This window comes from Hydra vulgaris, chromosome 08 (genome assembly GCF_038396675.1).
Source record: "Hydra vulgaris chromosome 08, alternate assembly HydraT2T_AEP".
Lineage (NCBI taxonomy): Eukaryota > Metazoa > Cnidaria > Hydrozoa > Anthoathecata > Hydridae > Hydra > Hydra vulgaris.
The window spans coordinates 14,989,547-15,014,191 of NC_088927.1; the positions used below are offsets into that span (position 1 = coordinate 14,989,547).

The 24,645-nt window shown below is 25.7% G+C and overlaps 1 protein-coding gene across 3 annotated transcripts; it reads right to left on the reverse strand.

Moving 5' to 3' along the window:
- Positions 1 to 531: 531 nt before the first annotated feature.
- On the reverse strand, positions 532 to 23,907 carry LOC100198752 (aldehyde dehydrogenase family 3 member A2). Of its 3 annotated transcripts, none has more exons than XR_010639955.1 (12): positions 23,790 to 23,907; positions 23,268 to 23,411; positions 22,911 to 22,968; positions 21,829 to 22,002; positions 17,387 to 17,472; positions 17,138 to 17,301; positions 11,678 to 11,759; positions 10,496 to 10,644; positions 6,629 to 6,826; positions 6,427 to 6,549; positions 2,922 to 3,051; positions 532 to 1,160 (listed from the first exon to the last, which is right to left on the reverse strand). XR_010639955.1 is itself a non-coding variant. In XM_065803144.1 (12 exons), exons 1-12 carry the CDS (start codon positions 23,811 to 23,813, stop codon positions 1,082 to 1,084), a joined length of 1,404 nt encoding a protein of 467 aa, XP_065659216.1. In that variant the 5' UTR covers positions 23,814 to 23,907; the 3' UTR covers positions 532 to 1,081. The 3 variants fall into 3 exon arrangements, 2 of the variants coding, with proteins under 2 accessions (XP_065659216.1, XP_065659217.1); XM_065803144.1 differs by having other exon boundaries at positions 6,434 to 6,549; XM_065803145.1 differs by having other exon boundaries at positions 6,434 to 6,549; positions 22,911 to 22,963; positions 23,790 to 23,860.
- Between the last annotated feature and the right edge of the window lie 738 nt (positions 23,908 to 24,645).

Sequence of the window (24,645 nt, forward strand, 5' to 3'; positions counted from 1 at the left end):
ATTATGTCGATAGTTTATTTATTTTAATGACCAAAAAACTATAAAGTATGTGTCGCGAAAAAAATATATAAACATTCTACAAACATTAAACTATTTATAAACCAACCTTGTTTAGCTGACTTTTTTTGTCTTTTATATCTGTCAAAACCCGTATATTTAAAAGACAATGTTTTTTTTTTTAATATGTGGAAAAAATTATTACTCTTTTTACCTAATAGTGATATTATTATTCTCAATTTAAAATAAATTAATAAAAATAAAATCTTTATTTACTATTTTAATAAATTACTTAAACTAAAACTAACTAGACTTTAAAATATATCTCGCATATTACAGTCCTATTCTTTATTACGAAACTATTATTATCAATATTTTTTACTTATTACGACGTCCTTACGATAGTAAAAGCGCTTGTCGTAATAAGTGGTTCCTAGAAAATTTAAATAATGCACTTTTTTATTGTGGAATTCAGCAATAAGCACTGCCTACAAAATCTTGCGTTTTTAATAACATTTTAGAAAACACAAATAATTTTACATAAAATTTATTGGCACAAAAAATACTGTAAAAAAAAGCTCAAGATTTTAAAACAACTTTAACAAAATGTTTCTCAGCAATAATATAAAAATTTATTTTTATTACAAACAAATATTATTTTTAAAATTTTTATGAAAATACGCTTTGAGACCCAGGTTGAGACACACTTTTGAATAATTTTTTAACAATATTAGGGATTTTACCCCAAATGCTAAAGATTTGAACCAAATATACAACTTGAAGTGATGGCGAAAAATGAGTTGCATATATCAAAATGTTAGCCTGTGTTATTAAAAACATAAAATTAAACGTAAAAAAAAACATAAAAACTACATTATTCTAATGTTTATGTTTTATCATTAACTGAAAACATTAAAGCAACTTTGAACACAAAGCTAGAGTTCTAAATAAAAAATGCGGCATGTGTCTTTTTTGCAACAAAAAAAAAGAGTGGCTTTTGAATTTCAATTCTGATGTCAAATTGAAACGTTTTAAAACTGTCATAGATGCAATTTTGAACTCCGATTAAAGTGAACCCTTTTGTTCACTTAAGTGTTGGTTTCAAAATCCACTCGGTCCATTTCATTATTGCGTTGTCGTCTTTGTAGGGCGGGTAACGAACTCTAAAAATAAGTAAAACTCTTCAATAACACCTTTAAACATTATTAAGAACTTAATAGAATAAATTTACATAAAACTTGAGTTTTTAATCTTACTAGTTACTAAAAAAAAATTCTTCAAAATTAACTTTTATAACAAAACTGCAAAAAAATTATGCTGCCATTTCACAAAATATATCCTAATAAACTACACGAAATCTATACTGGATAAGACACAAACAATTGTTGTTTTACTCCAATTTTTGACAGGTTATTTCAAACTTGATCAGGTTACTTTTTAATTTACTTAAATCAGATTCAAGAATAATGAAAAAAACTGAGTAAAACTCAAATATTTATAATTAATTAATTCAGACCAGCATGGACAAAATTTGTAAAAAATAAAACTTGGTATCATCAGAACTTTAGCTTTGTGTATATAATATCATTTTATTCAGCAGGAAAAACATCCACCATAAAAACTATTATAGCAATATTCAGTCAAAGACACCGCCAGTTTTATTACTGTGTCAATCAAATTAAAAAAACTATGCCAGGTTTTATATTACGTCAATTAAATGAAAAAAACTATGCTATGTTTTATGTTGTGTCAATCGAACAAAATCTTTTTTATTCAAGAGTTCGTCTTATAACATCAGAAAAGACCTTTTTTAAAATCTAAATAAAGTGCTAAGAGTCATAAACGAGACAAAAGGATAAAATTAAGATTTTTTTTAACGCATTTAAACATTTTAGATGCATGTTAAAAAAACAAACAAATAATAAAAAAATATAAGTTCTATAAAATAGACAAAAAGCTTTAAATAATCGGAAAAAAATGCAAAGGATCACAATAGGGCAAAGGGTAAAAATGAGGACCTATTTAAGCATTTTAAATACACGTTACAAAACAAAATTTAAATTTCAAAAAACTTAAACAAAATTTAAAACAACAAAAATTACTAAAAATATTAACAATAATAATAATGTGTATATATGTATATATATATGTATATCTATATATATGTATATCAATATATATATATATATATATATTATATATATATATATATATATATATATATATATATATATATATATATATATATATATATATATATATATATAAATACACACACACATATATATTTTAAAATAAAACTTCTATTTATGGATTAATTTCTATTTGTTAAAAATATATTTATTTTTACGATATTTCGAGGGAATATTGATACCCTCGTTATCAAGTATATTCTTATATATTCTTATATTATTATATATTTATTCTTATTTATGAATATACTTGATAACGAGGATACCAATATTCCCTCGAAATATCGTAAAAATAAATATTTTTTTAACAAATAGAAATAAATCAATAAAAGAAGTTTTATTTTAAAATATTTATACAAATAAGATCTATTAAAGATGTCAACATTTAATATATATATATATATATATATATATATATATATATATATATATATATATATATATATATATATATATATATATATATATATATATATATATAAATTAGTAGAAAATCACTTAACGAAAATCACCTTCTACAAATTTATAATTGCTCTGTTCTTTTAAGAACATTGAGCACTCTACTTAGTAGAATACATTTTAAAATTGTTTATATATATATGTATATATATATATATATATATGTGTGTGCGTGTGTGCGCGTGTGTGTGTGTGTGTGTGTGTGTGTGTGTGTGTGTGTCTATATACATATATATACACACCTAAAGTGTAATACCAAAACAAAAAACTTACGCATTTAGATTTTCAAGTCTTTGATTTTTGTACAAATATGATTTTGTGTGAGAAAAAGTGTTGAATGATTTCTTTCCGTGGTAAGAACCCATACCACTTTTACCAACTCCACCAAATGGAAGATTAGGTACTAATTGAATAAAAAATGCAAAAATAATAATACAAATGTCATCTTTTAATTTCAACGCAATTATAATAATTATATATAAAAATATAAAATGATAATAATAATAAATTTTTTTTTTGTTGAGATAAATGTGAGCACAATGTACATGTCTATTTGTGTTATTTGTTGAGGTCTATTTGTGGAAAATACTTAACCAAAACTCAAATTTTCTATTAAATTCTATTATTTTAGTTAATCATAACTAAAGTACACATACTGGTCATGTGACATACTGGTCATGTGAGATGCACACCTAGTATTTCTATTACTCAGCCCTTTTAAATGTAGCAGTAACTTAAACATCATTGTTTGTAACAGTATTATCACTCTTTTATTTTATCTTCGGTGTAAGACTGTTAACTTCAAGACTGTTAACTTCAACTTCAAGACTGTTATCTTCGGTGTAAGACTGTTAACTTCAACTTCAAGACTGTTATCTTCGGTGTAAGACTGTTAACTTCATAGAAAATTAGTTTACAATAAAATGTTAACTTTAAAAAATTGTTAAAAAGAAATGTTTATTAGAATAATATAAAAAATTTTGTAAATACTTACGTCATTAAATATTTTGGCAAAAATTGCGCAGATTAGAGTCATGCAACAAAAATGCCCCGAAAAGTAAATTTTACCTGCCCAAATGTGAGGGGAGTTGGTTTTCCCGGAAAAAAAATTACTTCATTTAACATTTCATTTAATAATTTGTATATACATTTGAAATTTCATTAAAAAATCATCTGGCATTCAAAAGTTATAACTGTTTAAAGTTTGCAACCCTCAAATCGAGATGGCTGTAAATTTAAATGATTTCTAAACAGAATATTATTTTTCAATAAAATTTTAGAACCTTAAAGATGTTTCCTAGTTTAGGATGTTAAAAACTATAATTTGAAAAACCGTTACCCCTCACAATTGTGTGGTTTTTGCTTACTTTTTTGGGTATTTTTGGTTTCCAGGCTCGCAAGTTTTGGGAAAACATCTTTATATAAACAAACATACAAAAGATTGGAGTTTAGAATCTACATGGAATTTACTAAACTCAAATATGTCAAATAACTAAATAGTCAAATATATAACACTATTTTTAGGGTGAAATGGTTTCTATAGCAACCACTTTGAGGGCAAATAACATCATTTAATTCAAAAAAGCCAATACAGCAGAGGTTAGAAAAAAATTAATTAATTATTTTTAAAATTATGATTTTAACCAGATTTTTTGGCATTATAGACCATTGTGCAATGTAGAGACAACGTTAGTAGAATTTTCTATTAAGTTTTTTTTAACCAAAATAACTTTATAGAAAAGTTGGAGAAAAGTGGTCATTGAGTATTTTAATCTATAATGTCATGACTATAACAGGTATGTTGTCCAGACCACAAGCTGTAGAAGAGTCTAAGCAGGAAATCACTTTAGATACAGAAGCTGGAGTAATACGGATGTCAAGTAATGGATAAACCTGTCAACCAACTTCAATCAATTTACTAAAGATATGTGAAAATGAATTGGACAAAGATTCCATTATCATTTGAGCAGGTTTGCGAAATGTAGCTATGCTTCCTCTAATAACTTTAAAGGTACTATTTTTACAAGACATTCAAATGTATATCATAAAACTTTCGTTCCAATACAAGAAAAGAGACGAGTACAAATATTTACGATGCCTTGGCACTAGGCAATATAACTCTGAACACAATATTTCACAGATTTGGTTTCAACATTTTAACAGAATTCAAGAATTTCAGAAAAATTTTACTATTACTTGATAATTACAGCAGTCAAAAAAACTTTTTTTTGTGTGCATAATTTACATAATAATATTTGCATAATGTACTGCAGAATCCACAATCAAAGAAATCAAATTTATCTTGAGCCTGTTCATACCTTCATGTCTGCAAAATCATTTCTCTATAGAATTAAATATGCAACAAAAAAGAATTTTTATGATTTTGAAGATTTTAAACATGTGGTCAACTTCTAAAAATATAATTAATATAAGACTGAGATAATGCAGACTTTTATGTTTAGCCAGGAAATTCTTAGATCATAAAACAAAGAAACAAGTTAACAAGTTATTTCCCTACTTGTATGATATGAAGCAATTGAAAGCAGTGAATAGAAATCTAAATCCGTTTTTTCAAAAATGGCGACAACAAATCATCAGAATCAAACCACAAAAAATTGGATTTTCGAAGAAACCAATGAATAGAGGATTACAAAAACAAAAGCAAACCACACTGTTGGTATAAAAGACAATAAAAATACAATAAAAAATTTAAGAAAATTATTTCCTAACGAAAATTATAACATTCTGGGAAAACTTAAAAGTGCTAAACAGATTTAAAAAACCCTTTATCAATTATTTAGAAGAAAGTGTTAATTATTTTTTCATTTAATGTTAAAAAAGAATTTCTTGAATGTAAAAGAAAAATTTAAAATAAGGTTACTTTGACTAAAACATTGTTAAACTAAATTTTGTATTTTTACATTAATCAACAGTATCCACACATACACATTTTTCATAAATCAATAGTATCCACACTTTTTATGCCTATTTTAATATACCTAGTTTTAGCAGTAATTTAAAAACAATTAGAAATATTTTTTTTGGCAAAAATCAATTTATTGTTTTATATTCATTTTTTTAATTTAGAATGTTTGAAACCTAATATTTTAAAAGTATTTAAAAAAAAAGTATTTTAAAAAAATGTTATGATAAAAAATGTAAAAGCTTCATTTTCTTTTAACTAAACTGCATATACAGTGATAAAGTTTATGACAGCAGTATTGCATTATTAGTAAATATATAATAAAATATCAGTGAGTAATAATCCGTTTATAGGTAAAATTTTAAGAGAGATCATTATAGAGGTTAGAGATTTCCCTGGGACTTTGAATAAAGATTTTTTTTTACAGATGGTAATACTCTTTAATATTTATAGCACTATGACCATTGTCTCGCTGCACAATTTATTATGCTATAAAATCGCATGGATACTTATTTGATTTTCTCATTCTTCTACTGATTATAGAAAAATCAGAAAACTAATAAAACAATCGATTTGATAAAGAATTAACTTGTGCTTTTTTTTATTCCTTTAGAAACTATATAAAAACAAAAATCTAGAAAATAACTTTGCAAAGGAAGTGTTGAGACTTGATCTCATTTAATTATTATCAGCTTAAAGATTAGACTCACCATAATGTTAGCTTAGCATTAACAATACTAAGAGTCTCGAAAATGTTCATGTAGAGCAAATACTTTTCATATAGTGCAAAATGTTCACATTATAAACCTCACAATGTGAAAAAAGCAGCAAATGGAAAAAATTTAAAAACCGTACTTTGTACCTGCTGCATGCACAGCTGCATCATTAATACACATTCCCCCTGATGAAGTTTCAGAAGTCACAAAGCTGATAGATTTCTCGTCATTTGAAAACATATACACTGCAAGGGGTTTATCTCTGTTAAAAAAAAATGAAAAAAAGAAAATGAAAAAAAAAAGTGAAAAAAAAGTGCGATAGAACCTAAACAATATCAAACCTTTCATTAATAAAGTCAACAGCTTCTTGCAAAGAAGACACAGTTATAATAGGAAGCAAAGGTCCAAATATTTCTTCTTTCATAATGAGGTCATTAGGTGTAACATTTGTCAGTATAGTAGGAGCAATATATAAATCATCTTCATCGATCTCTCCACCATAGACAACTTTCGATTTATCAATCAACTTGGATATTCTTCTGTAAATCAATTATTAACAAAACTTAAAACCTTTGAACCAAGAAAAACCTAATAACTAATATACAATATTTACCAAAATTCATAAGTCTTTTAAATTCAATAGTTTAGGACCACCATACTCCCTTCCCAGCCATAAAATGCTACAATACAATAATTAATACTAAATTGAAATTTCCTTATAGAAAAAACTCCAAAAAGTATGAATAACATTATTTATAAACCCACGTACTGGAACGTGCACATAAGAAATAACTTGTGATGGGTAGTTTCATGTTCTTCAAGAAAGTTCCCCATCAACATTACATTGATAACATTTTGATATTATAATTATTTTTACATCATTTGCAATCTATATATAATTGAAATAATGCTGATTCGACATTTTTGTGGTCATCTGAGGAAACAACAAAGGAACTTTTGACAGGTAATATCTTAATAATGGTTCAGAGAATTTTTCTAAAATTTGGAGTCCAAATAGATTTTTCCTTAAGGAATTTAAAAAAAACTTTTAGGACTTGATAGTCTCAAGAAATGCCTTGTTTATCCCCTTTTTTTTAAATTATTGACTAAAAATTATTGATTTTTGGAGCTAAAATAGAGACTGTCACCCAAAATTGCTGGCAAAAATATCGATTGTATATCATTAATTTATTTTAGGTCTACTGAAAAAAAATTACATTCATGTACTGCCTTTCTAAGGTTTGATCAAAGTAAGCACTCAAAAATAACGCCTTTTCAGAACTTTAAAAAAAAGATTTTTTAGTTGAAACTTCGATATAGTGTTATTTAATAACTAGTACACTCAAACCTCTTTTTGTGTGGTAGATAGGGATTGCATAAAAAAAAAACGCATAAAAAAATTACATAAAACTTCAGGAGTACCTATAAAAAATAGTTTTCGAAACAATATTAAAATCACATAAAACTTATAAAAATATAAAAATCACATAAAACTTCAGGAGTACCTAAAAAAATTGTTTTCATAACAATATTAAAAACATTTTTTTTATGCGGTTAAATATGGACCGCATAAAAAAAGTCTTTCTATTGCTACACAAAAATTCAATTCAACTCTTATATAAAAAATATTCAAAAGTTAACTTTGTAACGCAATTTGTGGTTGCATGTTCATAACAGTAACTATATAATGACATATGTACATACATATTACACATTTTAATCGTTGATATTGAAATTATTGCGACTTCAAAAATAAAATTATATGAGATCGCACAAAAAAAATCGCATAAAACAAAGCGCACAAATAAAGTATCGCATAAAAAAGGACCGCATAAAAAGAGGTTTGAGTGTATAAAATATATTCATAGTCATGGACATATGAAGGGGGAAAAAGGGTGGAGTAACATCCTCCCCCCACCTTCTCAGATTTTTTTATTAGGTAAAAATGAATAAATAGTGATGAACTATTTCTAAAATAGAATTTAGAAGCATAATGAAAAAAATATTTTTAAGCGTTCAAATTATTTTGATTGTATTTCAAACTTGGTAAATTGTTTTGTTGCATTTGAATTCAACGTTTTAGAATATTTTTCGAATAAACACTATGGTGTTTTGAAAGTTCGAGTTAAAATTGTTTTTAAAAATCATATAACAAATACCTCTATAGAATTGCTTGGGATTTTACCAGTCAAATTGAAAAGTGTTCCAAAACACTGCAAAATAAAAGTTTGGCAACACTATAGACAGAGTTGCAAAAATAGTTTCATTAGGATATGATATTGATGAAGCTTCTTTAACAGCAGAAACAAAAAGCAACATTTCTAACAATATATTAAAGAAAGATTAGCTAGACACTTTAATGTATAAAATCAAAAGGAAAATTTCTGTGACGGACTCTTATTGCCATAAAGTGCAAATGTTAACACTTGCACCAGAATCATGGACACATAAAAAGATATCAAGTTGCTTTGAAGTGTTTGAGTATCTTGTTTGAACTTCAAGACATGTTAAAAATAAGCAAGAGATTCTACCATTGCCAGAAAAAAAAAATTGGAAACTCTCTTTCCACAGAAAAACCCAGTTAGTAATTAACTTTTATCACAATGATGAGTTTTCAAGAATGCCAGGAAAAAAAGATTTTGTTAGTTTAAAGAAAAACCAACATATTCAAAAAAGTTTTTACTTCTCAATCTTGATGAATTACATGTTGCATTTAAAAAAGACTATCCTAATGTTAAGGTCAGTTTCTCAAAGTTTAGTACTTTGAAACCTAAGCATCAGGTATGCATAATGTATGTGCATACATACCATCACCAAAATACAATTTTTTTTTACCAAAATACAAAACTTAATTGTGTAAAGTATTTTTTTGATGGCTTTTTTACTGCACAATTTGAAAACTCTTCAATCTTTGTTGCCATAGCAAACTTGACGAGCGAGGCCACTGGGCGGAGAAACAACTTAAGCGTGGTACTACCAGGGACATGGTGGGGATCAAACTTGGAACCTTTCCCTTATAAAGCGAGCGCTCTACCACTACACCACTACCGCATTGTACGGCAATTTAATATGCTCTTTTTGTAAAGTCAAAATAAATGGCATTTGTTTTAAGTTATTTTCAAAGGATCAAACTCGAACAAATTTATAGAAAAAAAAAATTTAGATAGTAGAACAGTTCCTGGCGCAAGTATGTACCATTATTTTATTCCAATAAGTTTAAATACAATAAGTTATAAAAAAACAAGTGTGTATATACATACTGAAGTATTTGATATTATTCTAAAAAACAAAAATAATAAAAAGATTTGATTAAATATTAAAAAAATATATATATATGCACGCGTCTCCTGAAAAGGCTTGATATATTTATTTTTTATATATATATATATGGTTGCACACCTTATGTGACCATGCATAAACTTGCCACAGTTTTTTGCATATATTGTTAATTTTCATGTTTAAAAAAACAATTTAAAGAGAAAATTAAAAATAAACAAACCATAAAAAGAAAAGAGAAATGAACTTAGCCAATGATAAAATAAATAAGGGATAAACCGGAGAAATGCATAAAGCTAATATAATTTTAAATTTAAAAGCATCTCAAACTTAATTTAATTTAAAAGCATTTCAATTAATAGTTTAAAGCTAATAATTTTTCCTATTTCGCCAAGTTGATTTTTTCTTGAACTTTCTTCGATTTTCTTTGGATAAACTTTGATTGTTTCTAAATTCTGTGAACTTTTAAATTAAATTAAAAACATATATTAAATTTATGTTTTTATTTTTTCTGGTTTATTTTTATCAATTTTATCATTCATTAAGATTTTTATTTTTTATTTTAGTTTTGTATTTTTGTTTCAGTTTCCATTTTTTCCAATTTTTCCAGTTTATAGTTTGATTATTTTTTATCTTAATTTAAGTTTACATTTGTTTATTCAGTGCATTATTTAAATGCACTTAAACCATGCAAGGAGCTGTGGCTAATTTGTCAAAACAAAATATTTTATGTGTTGTCATTTAAGGCGTGCAATCGCACGCATCTCCTAAGAAGGCTTAATATATATATATATATATATATATATATATATATATATATATATATATATATATATACATATACATATACATATACATATACATATAAACACAAACACACACATATACATATCTATATATACATATGTAAGTATAAATATATATTTACTTACTGGTGATGATGCTTATTGACGATTCTTCCATAACTTTCACATGTTTTTGGATTGTCACCATAAAACTTTTTTATGGAAGCTATGAGAGCAGCAACAAGTGCTTCTTCACAATTTGGAAGACAAAGTATGTAATCAACTGCCAAACATAACTATTGTAAAAGAATTTCAGAATTAATTATAAAAAATATTTAAAATTATAAGCATTTATAAAAATACTACTTTTAACTAAATGATCATTTTTATCCTATTCTACTTTTTGATTAACTCTTTCAACACAGTATTTGAAAACTTTGTTCACTGGTATTCAATGACTTCTTGCCACTATATTTAAACAACAAAGCTTTTTAAGTGAATTTTTTTGCAATTTATTACATAATGATTAGCCAATCAGAAATAGTTGGTTATTTGGAAATTCTATGTTGTAAATACAAAATGTAAATGAAAGAAAAACCTTACTATAGCCTTTGAGGCTTCCAAGAGGAACTCATTTGGGATTCAATTGGGCATGAAGAATATGCCAATCCTTCACAACATAAGCCATATTTATCCTTTGGGAAATACTATTCATCTACAAAAGTTTGGAAGCAAAAGACGAAACTATAATGTATGCTACGCTTAATAAAAACAACAAGAAAGTATTCTTTACAACTGCACCTCAGTGCCGCCTTACACTGCACTGCAGCAAAAAACTGTTTTGCAATGACATAGCTCAGATTTTCATAATTATAGATTAATTTTATTTATTTTAGAAGTATGATGAAATTTTTTTACTTTAGAAGTATGATGGAATTTATTATTTTAGAAGTATAATGGAATTTCTTTAATATATAGTTTTTACATATGACTTTATCATGAACTTTTAGATCAACTTTTGTATAAAAAATATTTTTAAAGACCCCTTAAAATTAGTTTTTTTTTCATCATTATGATTTTTAACATCATTATGAATAAAAAATTTTAATTAGATTTATTCAAAATTTTAAAAGCTTTTCAATAACGTATAACATTATATACCTAGGACTTTTAGTTTTAAAGATATTTATGTTTTTGTAAGACTCCTTAAAAAGTTGCTTTTTTTTGGCTGTGCCAAAAGAGTTAACTGGAATGTAACAGAAAAGGAGAAAACACTAGATCATAATTAAAAGAATAGGTAATAACGTAATCCTAAAATAAAAAATGAACCTGTCCACATGTAGAAAACTTAGACCATGCAATACGTTGTGCAACTACAGAAAAATTGCAGGTGCTATCCACAATTGCTGGACTATTAAAAATATAAAACTTATAATAATAATTGATTAGGGTATGATATAGGGTGTCCCCACAAAAACAACAATTTTTAAAAAAGCCTATGCAGATTACTTAAGTGTGTTACATGTAGTAAAAAAAGACTGGATTTAAAAAATTTCTAAATAAAAGTTATTTTTAGGGGTTACCCAAGAGTCTTAAATATTTAACGAGTCCTTAATATTAATTAAAAGTATGCTATGTTAGGTCTCAAATGAAGTGAAATCAAAACAAAAGTTTCAAAAAAATCTTTTCTATAAAAATTATTGTAATTTTACTGCATAAATGACACTTTTCAACTAAAAATTTAAGTCTATTTTTACAAGTTTTTTTAATGATAACATTTTTCTTTGATATGTTTTTTATGAAATGATTGAACACTATCTATAATTTATAATTTTTGTAATTTTTCATTAAAATTTTTGTAATTTTATATAATTTTGCTGTATTTTAGAGGCAACATAAAATACTTTAAACAATTTTTTTTTACAGCATTAAGGGTCTGTTAAATGTTAAAATAAAATAACACAATAATTATTTTATCATATTTTTATTAGTATTTTATACATTTAGGTAGTCTCAATAAGGATTTTAAAAAATTATTGCTTTTTGGGACCAAACTGAATACACTAAACACATAAAGTAAATAAAGTATACACAAAGTTTAAAACTATCCCCCAAAACAGTGCCCACCGTCCATAGACTGTACCACCAACACCCACTGTATACTTTATATGCTTTCAATTTTTTATATATATATACACTATAGCAAATTTATATAAAAATTTGCTTAATAGTTTTGCTTATTTTTATAGCATATGACCTTTTCATGAAATAATGAAAAAAACAAAGAATAATGAAAAAAAAGATCGCTGCCCCATGCCAAACCCTCAGAGTGCTGCAACTGACAAATAAGGAGAACATGCGAGGAGTGCTGCTAAATAGACTAACTTATCTATCTTCTTCTGATATATTTATACTTCTTATACTATGAAGCTTTTAATTACACTTTATTAACTTTTTTTTCCATTTAGACTAATTTAGACTCAAGAACTTAAAAAAAAAAAAAGAAATAAAAGCAATTTTTTATTTTATTATATAACTTAAAGATATATCTAGAAGGTTGGAAACTAAATGTTTACTAACTTTTTCAAATATACTTTAAATTGTAATAGTTCATAAAAGTAATATTATTTTCTTAATTTATAAATTTTTCTATAGACATTATACTTATTTAAATTTATTTAAATAATTATTTAAATATTTTTTTTAAAAATATGTTACTTTACAAAATACAAAACGTTTATATAGATTATAAATTTAATTGTTTCTACTTTGTGCATTTGTTTTTAATTGAATATATTACCTGCTTTGTTAATTTTTTATTTTGAATTTATCTCTACAAATGTTTTTAAAAATAAATAAATAAAAAAATGTTGTTGTTCAACAACTGTAATTATAATTGTAATTATTACTGATAATAACTGTAATTATTACTGATAACTGTATTTGATACTGAACTGTATTTGATACTGAACAACTGTAATTATTACTGATAATAACTGTAACAACTGTAAAGAGTTTATATTTATTTGGTTAATTTCTGTTTAATTCAACTGTGTAAATTTTTAATTTCTTTCGTACACTATAGAGTTGTTCAAAAAACATTTTATAGATAGGAGTAAAACTCCTAAGACTCATTATGGATTCTTTTTTACTAAGGGAGAGTGGGCACCATGAAATATTTTAATCGTGGAGGCACCATAAGAGTTGTGACAACCAATTTCATTTGGTGAAACAGTTACTACTAGAGCTATGTTTTGACAAAAAAAGAATTTCATTTGATATCATTAGGACTGCAAGAGGTTGAATTTTTTATTTTTTAATGGCAAAGTAATTTATTAGTTTTTGATGTTGCTAAGTTTTAAGGTATGTTATTAATTTGTTAAGGTATGTTATTAATTTGTTAAGGTATGTTATTAATTTGTTAAGGTATATTATTAATTTGTTAAGGTATGTTATTAATTTGTTAAGGTATGTTATTAATTTGTTAAGGTATGTTATTAATTTGTTAAGGTATGTTATTAATTTGTTAAGGTATGTTATTAATTTGTTAAGGTATGTTATTAATTTGTTAAGGTATGTTATTAATTTGTTAAGGTATGTTATTAATTTGTTAAGGTATGTTATTAATTTGTTAAGGTATGTTATTAATTTGTTAAGGTATGTTATTAATTTGTTAAGGTATGTTATTAATTTGTTAAGGTATGTTATTAATTTGTTAAGGTATGTTATTAATTTGTTAAGGTATGTTATTAATTTGTTAAGGTATGTTATTAATTTGTTAAGGTATGTTATTAATTTGTTAAGGTATGTTATTAATTTGTTAAGGTATATTATTAATTTGTTAAGGTATGTTATTAATTTGTTAAGGTATGTTATTAATTTGTTAAGGTATGTTATAAATAATTATTTAATGTGTCTATCAATAAGTAACATTATTTTGTAAACTTCGATTCTTTGGCTCTTTACTTCATTAAACAAAATTATTGAAAAAACAAGTTACTACTAAAAATAAAGCGATTGCTTTCTATCAGCAAGTATAGGGTAACTTGATACAGCATTTGTGGGTGGCCCTAAAACTGTAGAATAGTACTCTATTGTGTCATAAACAATTCTTAAAATCATTTTTTTTAATATTTACAGTCAATTTTTAAAAGAATTAGGTAAATATAATACTTGGAGATCCAATTTTAATACAATGCCATTTAATACAATATATTATCTGAATCTCTGAAATGTGATTCAGACCATTGGATACATTATTTTGGGTTATAATTATTAATTTGTTTGTCTTTCAAGTAAAATTTTTTCCTTTCTTTAAGTTTTATACTTTTTATTTACTTTTTTTTACCTTGATACAAATTTCTAATTTCTCTTTAAATAATTTCACAACTTTAACCTGTTATTTTAGCAATTAATAAATTTAATTTTGTAGGTATAGATTTGTTCTACAAATTAAACCAATCGCCTTCATGCTCAAAAAAAAATGTTTCTGGGTTTACAAATACCTTTAAATTTATGTGAATATAAACTACAAAGTAATAAATTTTCTGAGAACTCTGCAGAGCCAACATTTTCAAAGTGTTGTGTTGCAACTTACCTCGTTCATAGTTGCAACATTTTTTTTGTCATTTTTTTTTCACTATTGTGGATTAACTAAGTTTTGTTGAATAATAAGTTAACAAGATTTTACAGCCCTAAAAAAAATTTCAAAAAAAAAATAATTTAAAAGAATTGTTGCAACTAGACTTGGTCTCCACTACTATTTTATTATATTTGTAACAACTTTTTAACTGCACAAGGTTTACTCAACTTTATATAATATTTCAATATTACTCAACAAAAGTTTATATATATTACATTGAAAATTTCAGATGAATGTTTGAAATTATGGACTAATTTAAAGGTACTTATAGTTTTAATGGTTTATTAGATATTACAAAAAAGACAAAAAATCTTTATTTAAAACAGTAAGAATTATCTTGTAAAGTGGGATAAACAACAATAAACCTAATGATCCTAAAAAAATATTTCCTTAGATGAAAATTAAAATTCCAAACATTCCATCAAATTTAATTCTGAGGGAATAGAGAACATAAAAGTAGTAGTCAATAGGTGACAATGGCAACCATTATAAACCTTCAATAAATATTAATAAATGAAGCACTTAGGTTATGGTTACTACTCTCTCTCGATTCTATAACTCTGAAACATGAACCTTGATGAACATGGCCACTCTGCAGAGAAACAAGTTAAGCATGGTACTACCAGGAACATGGTGGGGATTGAACTTGGAACTTTTTGCTTATCAGAGTTCAGTGCTCTACCACTACAACACTACACCATAGCGACATACCATATAGCAGTCATCAGAGTAGTTAAAAAGTTACGAAGTTAAGAAATTAAGGTTAAGAATTGGTATTTGCATTTTGATAGGAAAAAGATGAACATTACATAATTGCGATGAAGAACAATAAAAGAAAAGTTAGGTTTTAAAGTACAAAAAGTTAGAGAAAACTTTTTCTAGCCAAGCTAGATAGAACTCCTAAGTAATTTATTTACTACTTGCTTAAATACTAATTCTATCAGACTTTCTTGAGATGGCAATTTAGTTTGTTACTGGAAAATGGGCAGGTATCTGGTTTTTAAATCAAGTGTTGAACCCTGAAAATGGTAAAGAATTGGACGAAGAGTAATATTTTACAGAAAGAAATTAATTCAGTAATATGCTGTTGATGTCAAAACTGAGGACAAGCGTTATGGTTTCATCAAAAATAACCAAAACAAACAGAGAAACAAACAGTATAACGCTTCACATGAACAATTAAAAAATCTTGTAAATGATTGTAATGCTAGACCAGGGTGTGTTGCAGTTTTGTTATAGTCTATGTAGGAAGTCCTAGAGGTTTAAAAAAAAACTTATTTTTTAAGCTCTAGGACTTCCTAGAAAATTTTAAAGACTGGCTATCATTAAAAAGATCTTTTCATTTTTTTTTAAACAGATCTTTTTATTGTTTTTACTTGCAACTAAAAATGCATAAAATAACTGAAAATTTATATCTGAGAGAATTTGTTCACTATTTTTTGTTTCTAAAATTTATATTTTGTAGATGGCAACTATATGTTGTTGATATATATATATATATATATACACATATGCCAAAACACAAACTCTCAATCATTGTAGCCCTGAAAATGGTTATTTTAATAATATGTCATAAGTGACACCATCATTATATCATGATTTCAACAGTATGTCATCAGTGACATTATCATCATATTATGATTTCAACAGTATGTCACCCGTGACATCATCATTATATCATCATTTCAACAGTATGTCATCAGTGACATCATCATCATATCATGATTTCAACAGTATGTCATCAGTGACATCATCATTATATCATGATTTCAACAGTATGTCATCAGTGACATCATCATCATATCATCAGTATATCATCAAAGTCATTTTATGCACTGCTAAATTCGCATTGATAATTGTATACTCTAATTCTAACCCTAAATATATCACATAGATATATTTATTTGATAACAATTAAAATTAATATTGATAAAACTAAATATAAAAAACTACAAAATTCAAAATGCATTTTCTCATATAACCCAGTGGGCACAAGAAGTTTTTAAGACATTTAAAACACGTATTTTAATGTACTAATACATTTTTTAGACGTCTAAAACACATCATGTGCCCACTGGGAACATCTCATATAGAGTTTCAGCATCAAACAAGATAACTTTTAATTTACTTTTACTTTAAAAAATTACCACTTTCCACCAAGCTCCAGAGTTACAGGGGTCAAGTGTTCAGCAGCAGCCTTCATAACAATTCGACCTACATTCGTACTGCCAGTATAAAATATGTAATCAAATCTTTCACGCAAAAGTGCAGTTGTTTCAGCAACGCCTCCATTGATAACTTTAATACAATCCTAAAAAAACAGAGTAAAAAACTATTATTTTATAAACGCTTCTCGTAATTTATTAAAATAAAAAAAAAAAATAAAAAAAATATACCCTATTTAAGTACTTAGGAACTAGTTTTTCTATAACAAGAGCTGTATGTGGAGAAAGTTCAGAAGGTTTGAGTATGGCACAATTTCCTAAATAAGATTTAGATGCATTCAAAAAAAATGGACGTTGTTGAATGAATGAACTAGGGATATTGTTGAATGGCATATTATGTAAAGTATCATGAATTCATAATTCTTCTTTAAATATGGAGGATAAGAACCTAACTGAGCTAATTTTAATGTGTTATTATACTTAACATTTTTTTTTTAATTTTAATAAATTTTTCGATTTGTATTTACCTCTATCATACTAAGGTGCTTCTTCTTCAATGTACACCCTCAGTTAATCTTTGTGTCCCTATTTTCAAAACACCCTTGAACACCCTTAAAAAGTAATTTCTTCAGTGATACATTGTGATGGATAGTGTACAAGTATATTTATATATTTCAAGAGATAGAAGCTTAAAGCTGAGATATTGGTATAGAATTTAAGTTTTCAGAAAAAATGTTTAAGTTAAATCCTTTAAAAATAAAAGAATACAAAAAAATTTTCTCCTATTTTTACCTTTAAAATATACAAGCTAAAAACACTAAAACCCAATTTATAAAATTTGGTTTTAATGTTAAAAAATCAAATCCATACGTTGAGACTGAAAAGACCATATTTGTATAAGGATATAAGGAATAATGTGATGAGTTAGTTGTTCCAGATAATTTCGTTTAAACTTTCCAATCAATCATTGTAAGTTCAATAATACAATTCACTTAAATAGGAGATCTACAAACATCTAATAAAATCATACCCAAGCTTTCTATCTCACCTTTAATGCACTGATCTTATTCAAGAACAGAATCCTTGGGCTCTTTTTAACATTCCACAGACATATTTAACATCTGGTAAGCACATTTAACACCCCGTAAGCAAAATTAACATCCCGTAAGCATATTTAACATCCCGTCAGCATATTTAACATCCCGTAAGCATATTTAACATCCCGTAAGCATATTTAAATAGAATAACTAAAACATATACTAATAGCATTTATTTTTCCACATTTTGAAAAAATTGTAAAAAAAGTTAAAAAAAAATTGTACTCATAATTTTGGCAAAACTATGAGTGAATATCTTAAAAAACTAACTGAATATCTTGTCACTAAGAACCTGAAAATACATTACTATAGAATACTAGTGTTACACCTAAATAAATTTAGCAATATTACATGCTGCTTAGTAATTTTTACATATAATTATACATAAATAATGCCTATAAAACAAGGTTGATAAGAAGTGTAAATAATGTTTTAGATTTCAAACATAAGTTTAAATTAACTTTCCAAGGTTAGAAAAATAGAATAAAATATATATACAATCACGAGAAATCAGTTATTTATCATTAGAATCATTATTCATACTATTTTTGAGCTTATCAATTATGTTTTTATCTTAGGATTTTGTCAATTAAAAACCTCAGGAAGTCATAGTTTATCTGGTTTTCCAAGTAAAAATGTAGGCAAAGTTTATAATAAAACCATGTGTTGTTTATACAGACTGCTGGGACCATTGATTTGAAATCGAAATTCAGAAATGTGATGTGACCTTCAGTTTTTGAGTAAAATATACAGGTACATTTAAAAACACCATAAGGCTTACTTAGGATCTAGCGAGAAAGCTAAAAGGTGTATTACAAATCATAAAAGTTAATACACACGCAAAATATAGTGTGCATAGCGCAAATAAAAAACTGTTAATAACATTAATGTAAAAATAGGTTGTTTTTATGTAAAATTAGGTGCTATAGTAATCAAATTGAAATAATATAAAGTCAGAACAGGGACTTAAAGGGATGGGCAGCCAATGGAAACTCAATTAAAGCATCATATAGCTCAAACAAATATTAGACAAATGAATATTAGACAGCACATGGCAAATTGTTTCAATCATTAGTTACAGTGTAGCAAAAGAATATTTTCTTAAAAGTTTAAAAAAAAAAAATTGTTCTTTAAAGTATTACTGAGATAACATGCTATGACAAATCTATGCAACCAAATACTTTTCTTATCTCTGATTATTCTAAAATAATGTTTTGACAACACAGATGTAACTGAAATATCACACAACATTGATCTCACTGAAATTACATATAATTATGATTTTTTTATCAAATTTCCTTATTTAAATGCTGAGATTTCCTGTAACTATGGGAATTAAAATAAAATATCAAAAAAAAATTTTAAACAGAAAGTAAAATTTAAAAAGTTTTAAAGACAACTAAAATTTTTTTATTTTGTCCACCTACTGGCCATGCCTACACTGTGCCATGCTTGGAAGGAGTTAAAAATACAAGATAGTTACAAGCGCCATGAGGAGGACTTTCAAAATAATTTAGATAATATATATTCGATATAGCACATGTTAATGCTTTGGAACAAAGAAAAAATATTTTTACAAAAACTAAGTGAACCAGAAAGGTGGGGGTGGGGATGTGGGAATACCAGGATGCTTAATGAGTGTAAACAAAAATTTGCCAAAAAAAAGGAAAGACAAGAAAGAAAATTAAAAGAGAAAAATAGACAAGAGCAAATTTGTTTCAGGAGTTTGTTGTCATCTCTTACTACACAAGATTTTATACAAATGCAAGGACATCAGGTTCAACATAACAGCTCTGATAATGAAAGTCTTGAGAAACTCTTACCACCCATCTTTTAAACAGTGAGTTCTAGAACAACTACAAAATTAAGAAGGAAAAACTTAATCACACCTAATTTAATTGCAGATTTAAATAGATGTCAATAAAGTATAAAGGATACTGTCTATGTACTTCAGGCTGTAGTAGAAGCACTACATCTTAGCTGTTATGAATTCTTGATAAACAATTTGTCTATTAAATGTATTTGTGGTGTAGTGGTGCATTTGATGCGGTAGTGGTGTATTGGTAGAGAGCTCACTTCATAAGCAAGAGGTTCCGAGTTTGATTCCCGCCACGTCCCAGGTAGTACTGCGCTCAACTTGTTTCTCCACGCAGCAGCCTTGTTCATCAAGATTTGTGTTTTGGAGTTAAAGAGTTGAGAGAGAGTTATAACCACAAGTAGTCTCCTCATCTGTAGTGGCCTTCTCGGCCTTGGGGAGGTGAATTATAAAAAAAAAAAAAAAAAAAAATTTGCACACAGAGTAAAAAAGATAGAGCTGAATCTATAAATAATCTCAGATTTCCTGAATAATATGCCTGAAATGGTGACCGTTCACTGAGATGGGAAATTGTTTACTGGACCGTATGGAAGGAGTTTTAAAGAAAAAAGCTTTCCAATTCTAATTTCTTTTGGAAAAGTACTTCTGGCTTTACTAAAACTAGGGAGCTTTTCCAGCCAGAATCAAGCTAAAGTTGTGTTAAACTGACTTTACAACTGGAACCTTTATGACAAAAGACTGGAACCTTGATGACAAATGACTGGAACCTTGATGACAAAGTTCAAACAACGTGCTGTGACATAACTGCATGTAATACAGTGATTGAAAGAAGCTTGTGTATTTTGAACATAAACTAGATAAGGTATTATTATTCTTTTCTTGTCACAATCACATTTATGAACTAGTTTTAAAATGTATCTTTGAAACAAAAATAAACCAAGTTTCAAGTAACCCTGATTTCCCAATGTTCAAAATGTTTAGAGACAACTGGAAAACTATTAATCTGTCTGTTATTGAAAAATACACCAACATTGTCACAGAACATTTTTGCAATAGAACAATAGAATTGTTGACATTTTATAATCAAGAACTGCAAAACATTGTACATGACAATTGTTGGGAACTAATAAAACTATCTACTACTTTCTTGTTTATTCATTGGAGTTATATGAATGGAACCATTACTTTAATGTAGTTTGGCGGTTAAGGCACCAAATCAAAATTTGTGCTATTCAAAGAAACTTGGAATATGAAACTGTTGACAAATTGATTTAAATTATATTTAAGTAAGGGTTAGGGTAGGTTAAAAAGTAATGGAGGGTATGCATTTCAATATGCAAAAAAAAAAAAATTTTTTTACCCATATAATGGATATGCTAATATACAATTAGATACATAATTTAAAAATTTCCTTTATTTTTGTTATTGTAAAAAAAATTTTTAAACATATTTTTAATCTTTTACTAAAAATTTTTAATTGACATTCAACAATTTCAAGTGTTTCAAAAGCCAATAGGTTGGGGTTTCACCAAATACATAGAATAAGGGTTAAGGCTTGAGCAGGCTCTATGTATAAAGGAGATTTATTAACCTCAAAAATTTTTTTTTAATGATTATTCTGCTTTTTCTAAAATATTTTCTTTAAGCTTTCATTTCATAAAATCAGAATTAAATAATTAACTCGCCTACTAATTATAATGATAATTAATTAGCAGCTTCTAATTATAAGGGTACAAAATAATTGTTGTGATAACTAATACCTGCAGATAAAGCACCAACAAGAGGAAGAAAAATTTCCCATAGTGGTAGATTCCATGCTCCAATAATCAAAACAACTCCAAGTGGATCTTTATGCAACTGACAGGTGTTCAACTTGTTGATAAGATCACCTTTAACTTGTTTTGGTTTCATCCATTTTTCAAGATTTTGTGTTGCTGATAATTAAAAAATAAAATTAAAAATTACAGATTGATTTTTATTTTACATTTATATTTTTACATCTAAAAATGCTTTAAAACAAGTTCAAATATGTTCATATAAGTAGTTAGCACACAAGTTTAAACAAGTTTAAAAACTAAGACAGAATTTTATAATTTTCCTTTGCAGCAGAATTTAAATTTTATAATTTTTATTACTTATTTTATTTTGTAAAAGTTTTTAAAGAATTGCAACAATTTTGGTTAAAACTACAAAATTACAAAAGTTGCTTTTTTCAGTAAATAGATGTTGTTTTTTTTAATTTTTATCAGTAATTATTATCAGTTTGTGGTAAGTACTTTGTGGTAACCACCTATTATGAGTTTGTAGTAACCAACTATTATCAGTTTGTGATAACCACCTACTATCAGTTTGTGGTGATCATCTATTATCAGTATATAGTAACCATTGAAAATTTATTCAGTATATATATATATATATATATATATATATATATATATATATATATATATTTTTTTTTTTAATTTAAATCTAAACTTAAAATTTACTGAATTTGTTTATTTTTACAATAATATGGTTATATAATAATAATTAATTAATAATAATAATTAATAGTAATAATAATAATTAATTAATAATATATATCATTATATATTAATAATAATATAATTACTAGATTAATATGTTCTATACATATAATAATTAATGTGTTCGTAATAAAATATGTAACAAGCCAACACATTGAAAATAATATACAGCCAAAATATAATATAAATAAGTTAACATAAAAATATCAATCATAATATCAATATAAAACTGCCATAGCATTGCATTTTATTACAAAATGTCTTCACTCTAATGCTCATATAACACTTTATAACTGGTCACACAAGAAAATGCTTACCATTACCAAGTTCTATTCGAATTTGAAGAAATTCCATCATGTTTGTTTCTACCCTGCACTATGCATTAAAAAAAAAATTACAAAACAAAAATTTAAGTAAAATATTATATGGACAGTCTTTTATCATTTTTAAAATTTTATCATATTTTACAGTCTAACATCATATCATTTGTTTTTTTTCATGTTATTTGTACAAATTGTTCAGTTTAACATGTTATTTGTAGAATTTGTTTATTGTTGTATGAAATTAAATCAAATGTGATGAAAAATGTATGCCAGAAAGTCCAAAAGAAAAATCTCAAAGTATACTAAAGCTTAAATGTAGTTTATTACAAAAAGTATAAAACCTGATGAGACCTTTTTTAAATCTTTATAGACAGCATCACAAAGTTCATTTTCACCTTCTTCTAAAAGTTTATGTAATAATCGAAGTTGTGTTAACCTGTTATCTAAACTTTTCATTTTTCCTTCTCTGAAACTTCGGCGAAGCTCACTGACGTCCTGCCATCAAATTAAACATATTTAAAAAATAGTTTGAAAATTGGTTTAATGAAAGTTAACACAAAATATTAAAATATTAAAGAAATAAGAACATTAAAAAATATAGTAGCAACTAAATGTTTCATGAAAAAGAAATCTTTTTCCTAGAATAGATGTTATATATATATATATATATATATATATATATATATATATATATATATATATATATATATATATATATATATATATATATATATATATATATATATATATATAATAAAGGAAATAGATTTCCTAGAATAGATGTTATATATATATATATATATATATATATATATACACATAAAATTTAAATAAAACACATAAAATTAAAAAGTTAACAAAAAGAAAGTATACCTTTGAATATAAGTATTCATTCATTTTTTCATTTATATCATATAATTTTTTTGTTTAATGATAATAACCTTCCAAATTTTAAATAAAACACATAAAATCCATTAAACAAATAGACAATAAATTAAAATGTTTAACATTAATAAATTAAAATGTTTAACATTAATAAAGAAAATGATATATAACATTTGAAAAATAATTTTTTCATTTTGATAACACCATTTGTATGTATTTACTTTATAGATCAGCAGTATTATTTAATCCCTTTCCTATAGAACGCATTTATAAAACTCTTGTATACAACAGATTGATATGGACATGATTTAATTAAATTTCTTTAAAATTTCAATTGAATCAAAACACCATGTTCAAAATGATTTCTTCATTTCAAAAAAATTTGCTTTTAACATTGTTTTTTCTTTTAAATCTTTTCTGTTTTTTAAATCTTTTCTGTTTTTTCTTTTAAATCTTTTCTGAAAAGATAATTTGTTTCAAATTTTAGTTTTGGTTTCTGAAAAAAAAATTTGTTTCAAATTTTTTTTTATGAGAATCAGTTTTTGAAATTTGAATTATTTAATTTTAGATTTTATGTAAAAAAAAAAGTTACTTTCAAAAAAAAGAAAAGAGATACAAGGGACCTTACTATTAATTACTATATATATATACATATAAAATTATTACTTTAGTTTTAATTACCCTTAATAGTACCCTTAGTAGTACCAGGGGTTACGAGTTCAGTACCAAGGGTTATGAGTTCAGTACCAAGAGTTAACACTTTGCCACTAAAGGTTATTACTTAAGGACTTTAGTGCAAGGGTTAACACATTTCAACAAAGGGTTAGTACTTTTGGATTTTTGT